General features: G+C 49.1%; 1 protein-coding gene across 1 annotated transcript in view; it reads right to left on the bottom strand.

The window, feature by feature from the left end:
* CATSPERG (cation channel sperm associated auxiliary subunit gamma) overlaps positions 1-11013 on the bottom strand; it is a 29983-nt gene extending 18970 nt beyond the window's left edge. The window contains 7 exon segments of the mRNA XM_068993060.1: positions 2869-3024; positions 4014-4086; positions 4258-4384; positions 4752-4896; positions 9517-9570; positions 9658-9934; positions 10655-11013. Coding sequence (XP_068849161.1) covers positions 2869-3024; positions 4014-4086; positions 4258-4384; positions 4752-4896; positions 9517-9570; positions 9658-9934; positions 10655-11013 — 1191 coding nt within the window.
* Positions 11014-14971: the final 3958 nt, after the last annotated feature.

The raw sequence follows: 14971 nt of genomic DNA, 5'->3' as shown, positions 1-14971 counted from the left end.
CATTTCTCCCGTTTTCTTTGGTAATGGAGTTTTAGCAGGGTATGTGCCAGCCAGGTGGAAATTAGACTTCCCAGCCTCCCGTGCAGTGGATGTTGCCAACTGACTAATTCCTCAGCAATGGAATGTGACTGCAAGTGAAACTTGCTGAAGAGAAAATAGCTTGCCCTTCACTTCTGCTCTTTCTCCTTCCAAGCTGGCTTCAGTATGGACATGGGCATGACGCAGCTCCGATCACATGGGTCAGATCAACACCTGGGGCCTAGAGGATGGTGAAGCAGGAAAGTAAAAGAGATTGGGGTTTCTCACATCTGGACTGTTTGGCAAATGAGCAATAGCATCCATTTAAGCTGTTGTCTCTCAGGAGTCTCTTTGATACAACATCTATTAATTTTTTTGTGGTGGGGGGGGGGGGGCGGATGCACCATTCAGCTTCTGACCAGGGATTGAACCTGGGCCACAGCTGTGAAAGCCTGGAACCCTAATCACTAGGCTTCTGGGGAGTTCCTGTTACAGCATCTAAACCTGACCAACACAGGGCTGAAGATAGCTGCATAGTGTGTGTATGCGGGGGATAGGGGGGCGGGGGGTGTTCTTATGAGATCCTAGGGGCAGTTGACAGGAGTGCTGAGGTGTGAAACAGGAAGAAAGAAGGAAAACAGAGCAGAGACAGCAATGTGGGAAAAGTCCTTCTGGTTAAAAAATGAGAATAAATAGACTTTGATTTTGGAGTGATGGAAATTCTTTGGAAATAGAGTTGGTGATTGCATAATACCAATATATTCAATGATACTACACTGTTCACTTTAAAATGGTGAATTTTATGAATTTTATGATTTTCATCTGGATAAATTAAAAAAAAAAAAGGATGCCTGAAGTTCAAATTGCACTTTTAATTCTCATGACATAACTCCCCTCCTTTGCCCTCCAAATCTCTTCAGCAGAATTCATTAGCTACATCTCTCCTGTAGGTGTGTTTTGCTCAGGAGTGTGAAAACTGAACAAGGTCTGCAAAGACCTGGGTCAGAAGCAGAGAGAGCTGACAGGACAGCTCTATAAACCAGAGATGTTCTATAAACAGAAGGAGTTCAACAGAAGCAGGAATTCAGAGCCAAAGAGAACTGAGAGAACATTAATCCACATGGGGTTGTCAGAAATCCATGTGTGGGAGGAGTTTGTTGGTGGTCCAGTGGTTAAAAACCTGCCATTCAATGCAGGGGATGTGGGTTCTATCCCTAGTGGAGGAACTAAGATCCTACATGCCTCGGAGCAACTAATCCCATGGGCCACAGTACAAAAGATGCCACATGATGCAATGAAGATCCCACGTGCTGCAACTAAGACCTGATGCAGCCAAATAAATAAGTAAACAAATATTTAAAAAAATAGAAATCATAGATGGCACTTTCAGCTTCGATGGGAGAAGGTTCAAGCAGTCTTTAGAGGTTGCTGTGGTGCACATTGTTATCTTAGACAAAATTAACAACCAGCTTCTTGTCCTCCCAGCTTGTGGCAAAGCTACCCTGATTTCACTCCGGGGGAGTCATCCTTTCACTGTCTCTTGTCTCGGGTACCCTCCTCATTAGGATAGATCTCATGACTTGTGCTAAGCCAGCTGGCACGCTCCATTCTTTCGGGACACATGACCCAAGCTGGGCCCATCAGGACCAAGTAAATAAATTTCAGGAATTTTTAAAAAATCTATTTGGGAAAGAGGTGCTTCCTTTCTCTGCCTACGAGCTGGGATGATCTGAATCACTTTGAGGAGGGAGTTAATCCAGAAGGAGTGAAGCTGAAAGTTGGAGTCCTCATTCGAGTCTTGAATCAAGCCAGGCCTGCAGGCTGCTCTGTGTCCGGGCTTTGCAGTTGGGTGTACCTATTCAATCCTATTTCTCTGCTGAAACCAAACTGGTTTGGAGGTCTGCCTACAACTGCAATTAACCCAAACATGTTTGTCTTTCATGCTGAAAGGACCCTGCTTCAGACACTACTTCCATGTTTTGGAAGTAATATAGGCTCACAATGCCGAATCTGAAACCCTAGAGGCCAGGTGTATATTGAAATTCAGAATTTTCCAGTGTTTAGAAGGTAAGATGACACATATATGAGGCTTCCTCAGTGGCTCAGGAGTAGAGAATCCACCTGCAATGCAGGAGATGCTGGAGCCCCCTGGATCAGGAAGATCCCCTGGATTAGGAAATGGCAAACTATTTTTGCCTGGAAAATCCCATGGACAGAGGAGCCTGGTGGGCTACAAAAGTATCGGATATGACTGAGTGGCTGAGCACGCATCATGGCACATATATACCACCCAAAAACCCAGTGGGGCCTGAGGCAGCGCCCCATAGTCAAATTCCTTAATATTTCTGCAAGGCAGCATCAGAATATTATTAAATAGAATGCGTAAAGATAAAAAAAAGAAGTCTTTGTTAGCTCAAGTCAGAGTTTCTCGACAAATGCGTTTCAGCCTTGAATTGTGAAAATGCCATTTCAAAGATTTGGGATTTCAGAACTACAAATGATGGACCTATAAATAATAATAGCTTCAACTCCCATATTACTCATTCTGGGTCTGACTGCTATGCATTTGTGCCATTCTCAGAATCATTCTGTAAAGTAAATATAAATATCATTCCCATTTTACAAATGGGGAATCTGAGGCCAGGGTAGGTGAAGCGACTTGCCCAGCATCACACAGCCAGGAGGCGGCAGAAGGAGGATTTGAACCCAGCCTGCAGAGTCTGTCTTTTGTTGATGTTATCTGCCTCTTCTGGGTGTTGGTGTGCCTTTGGGGACCCCTTCCGTGGCCCTGGGCCCCTTTCCACCTTAGGAGCTAAAACCCAGCCCACCATCTGCCCTGCAGTGACTCACCTCCACGAGAAAGAAGTCCTTGAAGTTTGTGTCGGTCAGTAGGATGGCCTTCTCCTCAGGGATGCCACCCAGGATGAGCACGGGTGTCTGGTCCACAGTGTACCACAGTGGCCTCGATGGGACATTCACAAAGTACTGGGGTATCAGATGGAAGAGCTGTGGGGCAGGGACCAGAGGGCTGCTCAACAACCCCCTCTCTTCCCACGGTTCTGTCTCATTTAAGATAAAACCTAAAGAACTTACCCTGACTCGCAAGGCCATGTGCAATTTGCCTCCATCACCTCTCTGACCTCATCCTCCACCACTCTCCCCCTTGCTCATTTTCTCCCGGCCACGTGGGCTCCCTCACTGGTTCTCAGAGCCTTTACACCGACTGTTCCCTCTGCTCGAAATGCTCTTCTAGTAACTACATAATTCCTGCTCTGCTCCACCAACTGTACTCAAATGTCGACCTTCTCAATTACACCTTTCTTGCCGTCCCCTCCTGTGTGTGAACTCAGTTGTGTCTGACTCTTTGTGACCCCATGGACTGTAGCCCACAAGGCTCCTCTGTCCATGGGATTTCCCAGGCAAGAATACTGGAGTGGGTTGCCATTGCTTACTCCAGGGAATCTTCCTGACCTAGGGATCAAACCCATGTCTCCTGTGTCTTCTGCATTGGCAGATAGATTTTTTTAGCCCTAAGCCACCTGGGAAACCCCCGCCACCCCCTCTTACAGAGACCTAATTCCCCTCACTCTGAATTCTCCCCAGTGCACTGACCACTTTTCAACCTGCAGTGGAATTGACTTGATCTCATGTGTGCTGGTCTGGTGTCTGTCTCTCCCACTAGACTGTCAGCTCAGAGAGAGGGCACGGATTTGGGTCTGTGTGTTCACTGTTATGTTCCCATGGCGCCACACTCTGTGCTCAGGAAGTGCCTACTGAATGAATGAATGCACTGTGATTAAGAATATGGGTGCAGGAGTCAGGTAGACACAGTTACAAGTCTGTGGGCAAATGGCTCCATCCTTTTGAGGTCTCAGTTTGCTCCTCTTTAAAATGGGTATACTAGAGGACCTTCTCTCACAGGTCACTGTCAAGACTTAACGTGTACTTAGCAGAGCATGGCACTGGGGCTCTTCCCATCACTGGAGCCCCCTCACCTCATTTCCCACAGTGAATTGGAGTTCACGGTCTCGCCCACCCTCCAGGAAGCCGTTGATGTTCACATGAAACCTGGAGGTGGGTGTGGGGCAAGCACGGGTGCGGGCTCAGGCTGCTGCCAGAGCTCACAGCCACTTCCCTGCCCCTTTCCATCCCTGAGGACCCCTCTTATCTTCTATGGGAATCCGGAAATTAGGAAGCCCCTCCCAGAGTCTCACCCAGCCCAGGATCGGGAAAGGGCACCTTTTATTAGGAATGAAGGGCCCCAGGCCATTGCTGCTAACGTCCACGCGCATGACCACGCTGCCGTTCTTGATGGGCATGGGCGTGTACCAGCTCATGAGACACACCTCCTCTGCGTCACATCTCTCTGCTGGCAGGCGGTGGGCACTGAGGCTGCTGGGGCCTTCCAGCAGCCTCCTCCCACCCCGGCCACAAACCACTGGGATCTCCCCGCAACTCAACTTGGCATGCTCCATTCTCAGCCATGGATCCCCCTGGGGCCTCTGTGTGGCCCCATCTGGGCCCCGGAACCTGCTGAGGCCTCCTTGGCCACCCCCCTCCCAGGTCAGAGATCCCTGTGAGGCCCCCAGCCACCCCCACATCCCCACCAGGTCCTAGGCCCCTCTGACGTTCCTAGCCGCCCCTTGAGACCATGAACCTTGCTGAGGTTCCCTGGCCACGCCCCCACGGCCACGCCCCCACCCACCAGGCAGGCTGTGACCCTCCAGGCTCACCTGGGCTGCGGAAGGGGGCTGCCTCCATCTGGATCTGCAGCTGCTCTATCTTCCAGCGATGGAAGTTGACTGGGGACTGGAAGGTGACCAGCACCACTGGCTTCAGCCCTGTCAGGTGGCCCTTGCGGACCAGGGCCTCAGAGGACTGAGGGCGAGATGGCCCCACAGGGTGTCCTTAATAGAGCCTGTGGGTCCCCCTGCCTTGACCCCACCTTTACTAGCCTGCCATCCTCCTAGGCTGGGTCAGGAGAACAGACTCTCCACCGTGGGAAGGTCAGAGAACATGTTCTAGGTTTGGGGCTCGGGAGGGGGATGGGACCAGTCTAGGAGAGGGGTGGAGGTGCTTTCGGCTGGGAGGGAGTCAGGAGGTCTTCCTGGAGGAGGTGAGTCCAGAGCAAGGTCCTCAGACAGAAACTAGACATAGGGAATGCATAGGGCAAAAAAGCATGGGATAAACAAAAATGTAAAGGTGGGAGCACCTGGCACCCATAACTACTAGCAGCCTCTTCCCTCATTCAGGGATTCCATTCTCACTCTTGGGGCTTCTGGTTTAGGGACTGGGATCTGGGGTATGATGGGGCAGTTAGCCCCTGGAGAAAGGCATGGCAACCCACTCCAGTATTCTTGCCTGGAGAATCTCATGGACAGAGGAGCCTGGAGGGGCTACAGTCCATAGGGTCACAAAAAGTCAATCATGACTGAGGTGACTTAGCAAGCAAGCAGGCAGGCAGGGGCAGTTAGACAGAAAGGAACTAGGGACGGGGGTGACCGGGCAGCCAGGGACAACCTCCCAGAAATGCCAGGATCCTGGCTGGGCTAAGAAGGGAGGGCAGGACTTAGAGCAGCCGCCAACCTTTTTGGCACCAGGGACCAGTTTAGTGGGGACTAAATTTTTCCACTGACCACGGTTGGGGGGTGGGGGGAAGGTTTCGGTATGATTCCAGTGCGTTACATTTATTGTGCACTTTATTTCTATTATTATTACATCAGCTCCACCTGAGAACATCAGGTGTTAGATCCCAGAGTCTGGGGACCCCTGACTTAGCATGGAGATGGAAGGAGGAAGACATGTATTCTAGGGTATGTGCTGTGCTGTGCTTAGTCATTCAGTTGTGTCCAACTCTGCGATCCCATGAACTGTAGCCTGCCAGGGTCCTCTGTCCATGGGGATTCTCAGGCAAGAATACTGGAGTGGGTGGCCGTGCCCTCCTCCAGGGGATCTTCCCAACCCAGGGATGGAACCCAGGTCTCCCACACTGCAGGAGGATTCTTTACCAGCTGAGCCACCTGGGAAGCCCATGCATACTGGAGTGGGTAGCCTATTCCTTCTCCAGAGGATCTTCCCAACCCAGGAATCAAACTGGGGTCTCCTGCATTGCAGCGGGATTCTTTACCAGCTGAGCTACCAAGGAAAGCCTGTTCTAGGGTATAGAACAGCATTAATATTTCATTTTTTGACCGGATCATGCGGTATGCAGGTCCCTCACAAGTGATCAAACCCATGCTCCTGGCACTGGGAGTATGGAGTCTTACCCACTGGACCACCAGGAAAGTCTCTAGAAGAGCATTAGCAAAGGCTTGGAGGCATCCCCAAGAGACAGCTGTGCTCAAGTCACTCTGGGCAGGGGTATGGGGGGAGCTATGAGACACGGGTGGGAGATTAAATGAGTCTTATTCCTTTGGCATAGGCCTTCATCCTGAGGAATGCCTCGGCCTGGGCCCTTTCAATCCTGCCCCCTACACTTGTCCCAGCCCTACCTCTGGCTTCCAATCACAGGGGAGCAGGTGCTGGTGTGTTGGGGACCTCTTCCTTATCAGAGATATAGTGGCCACAACTGCCCTGGTGCTGTCCACCCTTAACTCTTGTCTGGACCAAGCATCAGCCTCCTCCCTGTCTCCTTGCTCCTGCTCTGCCCCCCATTCAGCCTGTTAACACCTGAATCCCATTGCATCCCTCTGTTCAAAAGCTCATGGCTTCGTCTCACTAGAGAGAAAGCCAGGTCTCACTCTCCCCTCCCACTGTCCCCCTCGCTTAGTCTGCTCCAGCCACACACGGGCTCTGGGCAGTTCCTCATATACACCGGCTTCAGTCCTATTTCAGCGCTGCTGCACCTGCTGTTCCTTCGGCTCCAGTGTTTTCCCCAGTTCTCTCCCTTTTCATCATTCAGGCCTCTGCTCAAGCTCTTCAGAGATCTTCCCCAACCATTCCAGCCTACGCCTTCACCTCATTTCATTTTCGTCTTTGCACTGATTACACTAATAAGTTGTTTTCTGTATTTACTTGTTGATTGTCTGCTTCCCTGGTGGGCTGAATCCAGAAGAAAAAGCAGGGCACATTGTTTATCAGTGTACCGCTTCCCCACCCCGTTGTGGAAAAAAAAAAAAAAGGGTCTGACTCAGAGTTCCGTGTTGCATGAACAGATAAAGGAATGACTATCAGGCTTTCACAGATAAGGAGAGAAGGTTGATGGAGTCAACTCTCTGCCCAGGTCACACTCTAGAAACTTACTGCTAGTGTTCACTTTCTATGAACCAGCCACTGTGCTCAGTGCTTCACACATATTTAATCATTTTATGAAGCGGGTATGATCATTATTGTAGCCTTGTTAAGGATGAGGAGACTTTGGTACAGAGAAGTTAAGTGACTTGCCTGAGATCACTCAGCTGTTATGAGCAGGACAGGGGTTTGAAGCCAGGCAGCCTGGCTTCAGAGCTCAAAGGATTCACTATCATGCTATACTTCCTCCAGATAAATATGAGTCCACGGTAGATTCAAACCCAGGTCTGTAGCCTTCAGAATTTCAGTTCTAAACCACAACATTCTGCTTATTTCAGTCAAAACAGTCTTAAATAAGAACAAATTTGGAAGACTCAAACTTCCCAATTTGAAAGTTACTACAAAGCTACAGTGATCAAAACAGTGTGGTACTGGCATATGGACAGACATATAGAACAATGGAATAGAATTATATCTAGAAATATACCCTTATACTTATAGTCAACTGATTTTTGACAAGGATGTCAAGACAATTCAATGAGGAAAGAATAATCTTTTCAGTCTTGGCATAACTCGATATTCATAGGTAAAAATTAGACCCCTACCTCACACCATATACAAAAACTAACTCAAAATCAATCAAAGGCCTGAACATAAGACCTAAAACAAACAAACAAACTCTTAGAAGAAAACATGGGCGTAAATTTTCATGACTTCTGGTTAGGTAAAGCCTTAGACAACACCAAAAGGACCCGTAACAAATGAAAAAAAAAACTGATAATTGGGCTTTATCAAAAATTAAAACTGTGGTGCCATTGTATGATATGTGAATTATATCTCAATAAATGTAAAGCTTTAGTGCTTTAAAGGACATCATTAAGAAAGTGAAAAGACATGGAAAGTGAAAAATATTTACAAATTATATATCTGAACAGGAACTATTTTCCAGTCTATAAAAAGAAATTTTATATTGTGACAGTAAAAAGACAAATAACCCAGTTTTTAAATGGGCAAAGGATCTGAACAGACATTTCTCCTAAGAAGATAGATAAACGGCTAACGGGCATATGAAAAGATGTTCAACGTCATTAGTTATGAGGCAAATGTAAATCAAAACCGCACTGAGATACCATTTCACACATGCTAGACGGCAAGAATCAAAGGAATAGACAACAACAAATGACAACACAGAAAGAACGGACCCCTCATACACTGTTTATAAGAATGTGAAATGACATGGATTTGCTTTGGAAAACAGCCCGGCAAGTCCTCAGAAGTGAAACAGAGTTGTCATGTGACCCAGAAATTCATTCCCTAGGTATACACTGAAGATAACTGAAAACAGATGCTTGTACAAATGCAGCATCATTCATAATAACCACCCTCAAAGTGGAGATAACTCAAATCACCATCACTTAATGAATGGCTAAGCAAAATGTAGCACATCCGTACAACTGAATATTGCTGTTCAGTCACCCAATCGTGTCTGACTCTGTAACTCTATGGACTGCAGCATGTCAGGCCTTCCTGTCCCTCACCATCTCCCAAAGCTTGCCCAAGTTCAAGTCCATTGCATCGGTGACTCAGCCATAAAAAGGAAATACTGATCCATGTTATAACATGGATCGGTCTTGAAAACATGTGAAGTGGAAGAAGTCAGATACAAAAGGCCACATATTGCTTGATTCCATTCTTATATGAAATGTCCAGAATAAACAATTTCACAGAAGTAGAAAACAGATTAGTGGTCTCCAGGGGCAGCTTGCAGAATTTGAGTTCCCCAACCAGGGATCCAACCTATGCTCCCTGCACACCAAGCCGGGAGTCTTAGCCACGGACCACCAGGGAACCCTTGAATTGTATATTTTTAAATGGTGAACTTTAGGACATGTGAATTCTATCTCAATTTTAAAAAATATTTTCTTTATGAGGAAAACATGTTTCTTTTTCTTTTTGACCCCAATATCTGGCACGTGGGATCCTAGTTCCCTGACCAGGGACCCAACCTGTGCCTCCTACAGTGGAAGCTTTCAGTCTTAACCACTGGACCACCAGGGAAGTCCTTATAGCTCTCTGGTTTTTTCTTTTTCTTTTTAATGGAAATTAAAAGCTAATAAGCACCAACTATGTGCCTGGTGAGATATTAGGAATCTTGAATCTTTAAGGCCCCTAGGGTTCAATGGTGCCATGCCTATTTAAATATTAGAAAGGGGGAAAAATGAGGCCCCAACAGAATAAACATCCCCTGCCCCTGCACCCACTCACCACTTCTCCTGTGCAGGAGTAGTTGATCTTCAGGTAGTAAGGAAAGCCCAAGTATGTCTGCAAGGAGATGGTGAGCAAATGTCCAGAGCCCAGAAGGATGCAGCTCCAGGACCTCTCCCATTCGCCTGCCCCTAGTCCCCTCACCTCGTCCGGGTCGATGGGCGCGTCCACTAGCAGGTCGAACACTTTGTCCACTGTGTACAGCTCTTGATCGACGAAATGATCGATCGCGTCGTTCTTGCCTACTGACTCTAAGTTGTTCAGGACAACCTGCCAGGTGCACTCCTGGGTTTCCTGTATCGCCCACAACCTCCACGGTGCCAACAGCACCACCAGCAGTGCCCACAGCGCCCGCAGGACTCGGAGCCTCGGCCACGGAGCAGGGCCAGCAGGGAACATCTCAGGTAAGTGGGTAACGTGGCTTCAACCTGGAGAAGGCGGAGGTCACCAGCCGGCCAGACTGTTCTCGGTAGGCGCCGTCTTAGATCCCGCCTTATTCCTGCGCCCCGCCCAGGCCCTGCTCCTGGTCCCGCCTCTGCTCAGATGTCTGGCCCCACCCCTATTCTTCTTGCTCCTCGCTCCACTCCTACTTTTGCTTCTCGCTCCGGTCCTGTTCTTGCTCCAGGTTCCTCTCCTGCTCTCGCTCCTGGCTTCTCGCCTGTTCTTGCTCCTGGCTCCGCCTGTGCTCTTGCTCCTGGCTTCTCTCCTGATCTTGCTCCTGGCTCCACCTCTGCTCCAGACCTCCGGCCGGCAACTACCGCTCTTCCGGACCCTGGCTCTGCTGCTACTCCTGGGCTCTCCCCTACTGTTGCTCCTGGCCATGCCCCTACCCCTGGTTTCGCCCCGCCTCCCAGGCTCACCCCTTAAACTTGCCCTATCCTTCTTTGCTCTGCCTGTGCTCTGCCTCCGACCCCTACTCTTCAGTCGGTCTCTATTTCTGTTTCCCGGTTTAGCTATGCCCCCCCTATTGCCCCCAGTTCCTCTCCTCGCATACCTGAGCCTGGCTCCGCCCCCACGTCTTGCCCCGCCCCCCCACATTTCTCCGCACCGCCCCTTTCTCCGTGCTCGGGACCTGCCCAGGTACCAGATCCTGCCTCTAGACCCGTCCCTCCCCCGAACCTGTACCTTCCCCACGCCCCACCTCTTCCCCTGTCCTCGCTTCGACTTCTCTCCTGTAGCTTGCCCCTCGCTCGGCTTCTGCGCCTTGTGCCTCCCCTTATCGATCCGCCCTCCCCCCTCATCCTGGGGGAGATGTTCTTCCCAAGCCCGTTCCTTGCCCCGCCCCCTCCTGTGATCCCGCCCCTTCTCGTTGGAGACCCTTTCTTTGCCTCGGGAACTCTCCTCGCCATTGGCCTTCCGCTCGCTCCGCACCCTCTCTTCGCCCTGCACCTCCTCGTTCCCTGCCGGCGCTGCCTTGTCTGTCAGCACTTTCTCGGTCCTCTCCTTCCGCCTGAACCGCGGTACCTTGTCTCCTCCCCTCTTCTCGCCATCTCTTTCCATGCCCTGGATAGCCCAGCTCTAAGCTCCGCCTCTTCTAGCCCCGCCCCTATTCATCGCCCGGCTTCTTTTCTTGGCCTCTCCAGGCTCCTCGCCCCGCCCTCTCTCCGCCCTGCCCCTCTGTGCCCAGTCCCTGGTCTCTCCTCCTTTTCCTCAGCCTTTCCCCGCCTCTCCTCCCCCGGTCCCTCTCTTCCCCTTCTTAACCCCGCCCCCACCCCCTGCATCCCTCCCAGGGAGGCCCCAGGCACTCCTTCTTCTCCCTGCCCGGTGGTACCTGTCACTAAGTTAAAACCGGTCAACCGTCACTCTGCCGCTCCAGTCCCGCCCCTCTTGCCCGGTCTCAAAATGGCCGCCTACACTTCCACAACCGACTTCTTTTCGCGAGGCACGCCTGCTTCACCCGCCTGTCTCCGTGGTAACGCGCTTCCCGACTAGCGCTTAAGGCTTGAGGGACCGAGGGAGGGAGAAACTCAACATTCGCGCGGGCCCTGGACTGCAGAGGGAGCTGCGGACGAAGTTTGTGACAGGAAGGCCTTCAGGGAGTTTCTATTGGTGGTTCTGGCCTAGTTATCCTTCTATCCAATCAGACTTTGATATCACAATTCTAGTGAAAAAAAAATAGGACTCTGTGGAAAATTAATCTGACTGCGGTTTAACACCCTCCTCTGCAGAACAAAGACAAAGGCAGTCATCTCATAGCGTTGTCTTGAGAAGTCATTAAGATAACACGTGAAGAGTACCTGGCACAAATAAATATTCAATAAGTTAACAGTTTTCATTGGTACTCTGACGCCTAACAGTTAAGGACTCAGACCGTCTTTTCATTTTATTTTGCCGCTGCGATCATAGTTACCCCACCAGTGACTGAACCCGAGCCCCTTGGAGTGGAAGCCTGGAATCCTTGCCACTGAACCGCCAGGGAATTCCCCAGACCATGACTTTTTGATGGACTGCAAAGCTGACTTTAAACTCCAGTGGTTTTAAACTTTAGAGTGCATTAGACTCGTCAGAAAGTGAAAGTGAAGTCGCTCAGTCTTGCAGATTTTAGCGACCTCATGGACTGCAGCCTACCAGGCTCCTCCATCCATGAGATTTTCCAGGCAAGAGTACTGGAGTGGGTTGCCATTGCCTTCAGAAGGGCTCGTTAAAACAGGTTATTAGGCTCCACCCCCTTGGACTGCAAGGAGATCCAACCAGTCCATTCTGAAGGAGATCAGCCCTGGGATTTCTTTGGAAGGAATGATGCTAAAGCTGAAACTCCAGTACTTTGGCCACCTCATGCGAAGAGTTGACTCATTGGAAAAGACTCTGATGCTGGGATGGATTGGGGGCAGGAGGAGAAGGGGACGACAGAGGATGAGATGGCTGGATGGCATCACTGAGTCGATGGACATGAGTCTGAATCAACTCTGGGAGTTGGTGGTGGACAGGGAGGCCTGACGTGCTGCAATTCATGGGGTCACAAAGAGTCGGACACGACTGAGCGACTGAACTGAACTGAAGTCTTTAGATGGGGCTGGAGCATTTGTATTCCACGTGATGCTGATACTAGTGGTTTGGGGACAACACCCTGGAAACCTTCCATACCTGCCCAGGACCCCAGGGAAACATCCAAACTAAATTGTTTTCCAGAGTTCTGCATAAACTGATGCCTGTTGTCCCTCCTATCCACTGATCTGTTTCTCTCTGTGGTCCAAAGCCTAGTCTTGAATATCCTTGATCCAGTATGCTGGCTCTCTTCTGAACTGTGCACACACTATAAACCCCTTCTGGAATACTATTCCCTACTTTGTCACCACCTGAGCACTTTCCTTCCTTCCTGTCTTGTCTGTGATACAAGAGCAGCCCTCATCCCTCCCCTGACCACACTAGGCTATGGCTGCCTGGGAATGAGTCTCTGTTTCCCACTGCATCGCAGGCTCTATGAGGGCAGGCCTGGGGCTTTGTCAACCTTTGTTGTTTCAAATTCTGTGCAACACAGCACAGAATAAGTGTTCCATGTAAATAAAGAGCTGATGAAAGTCTGTGCCCCCACCCCCTAGCCCATCCCCACAGACCAGGGAGGGTGACTTCATCTGAGGGAAGAAACTCAGCAGCTGTGTACCTGAGCCCTTCTAGATTCACAGAGGCAGAGAGACTGGGGTATCTTCATGGTACTCCCTGACTCTGGAATATAACCGCACCAGGAGAAAGTGCCTCTGTTACTCACATGCCCAAGGTACACCCTACAGCTTCATTTATGCTAGCAAAAGACATGTCCATTAGTGAAACATGGAAATAACTTGGACTTCCCCAGTGGCTCAGTGGTAAAGAATCCGCCTGCCAGTAAGGGAGCTGCAGGAGACATGGGTTCGATCCCTGGGTCAGGAAGATTCCCTGGAGTAGGAAATGGCAACCCACTCTAGTATTCTGTGGGATGTGTGTCCTAGAGGCGGCACAGCAGACATAAAAAAGGATATCAGGGACTTCCCTGATGGTGCAGTGGATAATAATCCACCTGCAATGCAGGGGACACAGGTTTGATCCCTGGTCTGGGAAGATTCCACATGCTGAGGAACAACGAAGCCCGTGTACCACTATTTCTGAGCTGATGTGCTGCAACCACTGAAGCCTACAAGCTTTAGGGCCCGTGAGCCACAACTAATGACCCTCTGTCCTACAACTACTGAAGCCTGTGCTCATGTACTGCAACAAAGGGTAGCCCTTGCTCACTGCAACTAGAGAAAGCCCACACACAGCAATGAAGACCTAGTGCAGCCCCAAATAAAAATTAAAAAAAAAAAAGAAAAGGATATGAGATCTACTCTTGTGCCTCTGAAATGATCTCTGAATGACACTGAGTTGGTAAAAAAAAAAAGCAAGATGCAGAAAGAGAATATTAGAAAGCATATAAAAATTATATATGCATATATGAGACATATGAAAAAAGTGCAGAAATGAGCCAATATTTTATTGAGCACCAGACACTGTTCTAAGAGCTTTACAGATATTGCTTAATTCTCCAACAAGTCCACGAGGTAGGTGCTGTTATACCATTTCACAGATTGGCAAACAGCACAGGAAGGTGAAATGAGTGGCCCAAAACCACAGACTTGGGAATGACAGAGTTCAGATTTATACCCAGGGACTTTGCCTCCAGAGTCTGTGATTGTAATTACCTCACCATACAGTACCATTTTTGCCAACTGAAAGAAAAAAAATTAATGACACACATATACACACAGGTATATTGCTGGTACATGCTTAGGAGGCCTGAGAAAATCTGTCATCACAGCCTACACACAGGAGAAAGACTTATTTCTATTGAATATTCTTCTACTTTTTCCCTTTTTAATGTGCACTTTTTTTTTTTTTAAGTATTGGTTTCTTTTAGAGGAAGGAATTTGGAAGGAGAAGTGGTGGGGAGCAGAAGCCAGATCACGCAGGCACCTTCCTCCCTCAAGCAACTCCCTCTCACCCAGCTGCTGACTTTAGCAGCAGGGTCAACAACTGTGCTGAGGAGCCAGGAAGGCTGGGAGACTGAGAAAGAACTAGACAGTGGATATTTCTGAGCCTCCATGTGGCAAGGTGACCAAAAAAACAAAAATCCTCATCTAAATCCCCATCTTGCACTTCCTGTGTGATATTGGATAAGTTATTTAACCTCTCTGGGCCTCCTGTCCTCATCTGCAATATGGAGAATGTACCTGACTTACAGAGTTGCTGAGAGCATAAAATAAATTCTGGTGTATCAAGAGCTTGGAACAGTGCCTGGCAGGTAGTAAATCCTATACAAGTGTTCTCTCTCGTGTTATTAAAATGATTTTGTGTGACTTCTTAGCATCATTTGACAATGTTGACTTTTCCCTTTTTAAAATTCTCTCAACTCTCACCAATATTTCCCACTCTCCTGGTTTTCCTATTCCTGTCTTGAACTTCCTTTCTGCCTCTTTTGTAAGTTTTTCTCTTTGGTTGAGGGGTC

This window comes from Capricornis sumatraensis, chromosome 20 (genome assembly GCF_032405125.1).
Source record: "Capricornis sumatraensis isolate serow.1 chromosome 20, serow.2, whole genome shotgun sequence".
NCBI classification, from domain to species: Eukaryota; Metazoa; Chordata; class Mammalia; order Artiodactyla; family Bovidae; genus Capricornis; species Capricornis sumatraensis.
Note: the sequence above shows the minus strand (reverse complement) of the source record. Positions and strands in the feature narration are given on the sequence as shown.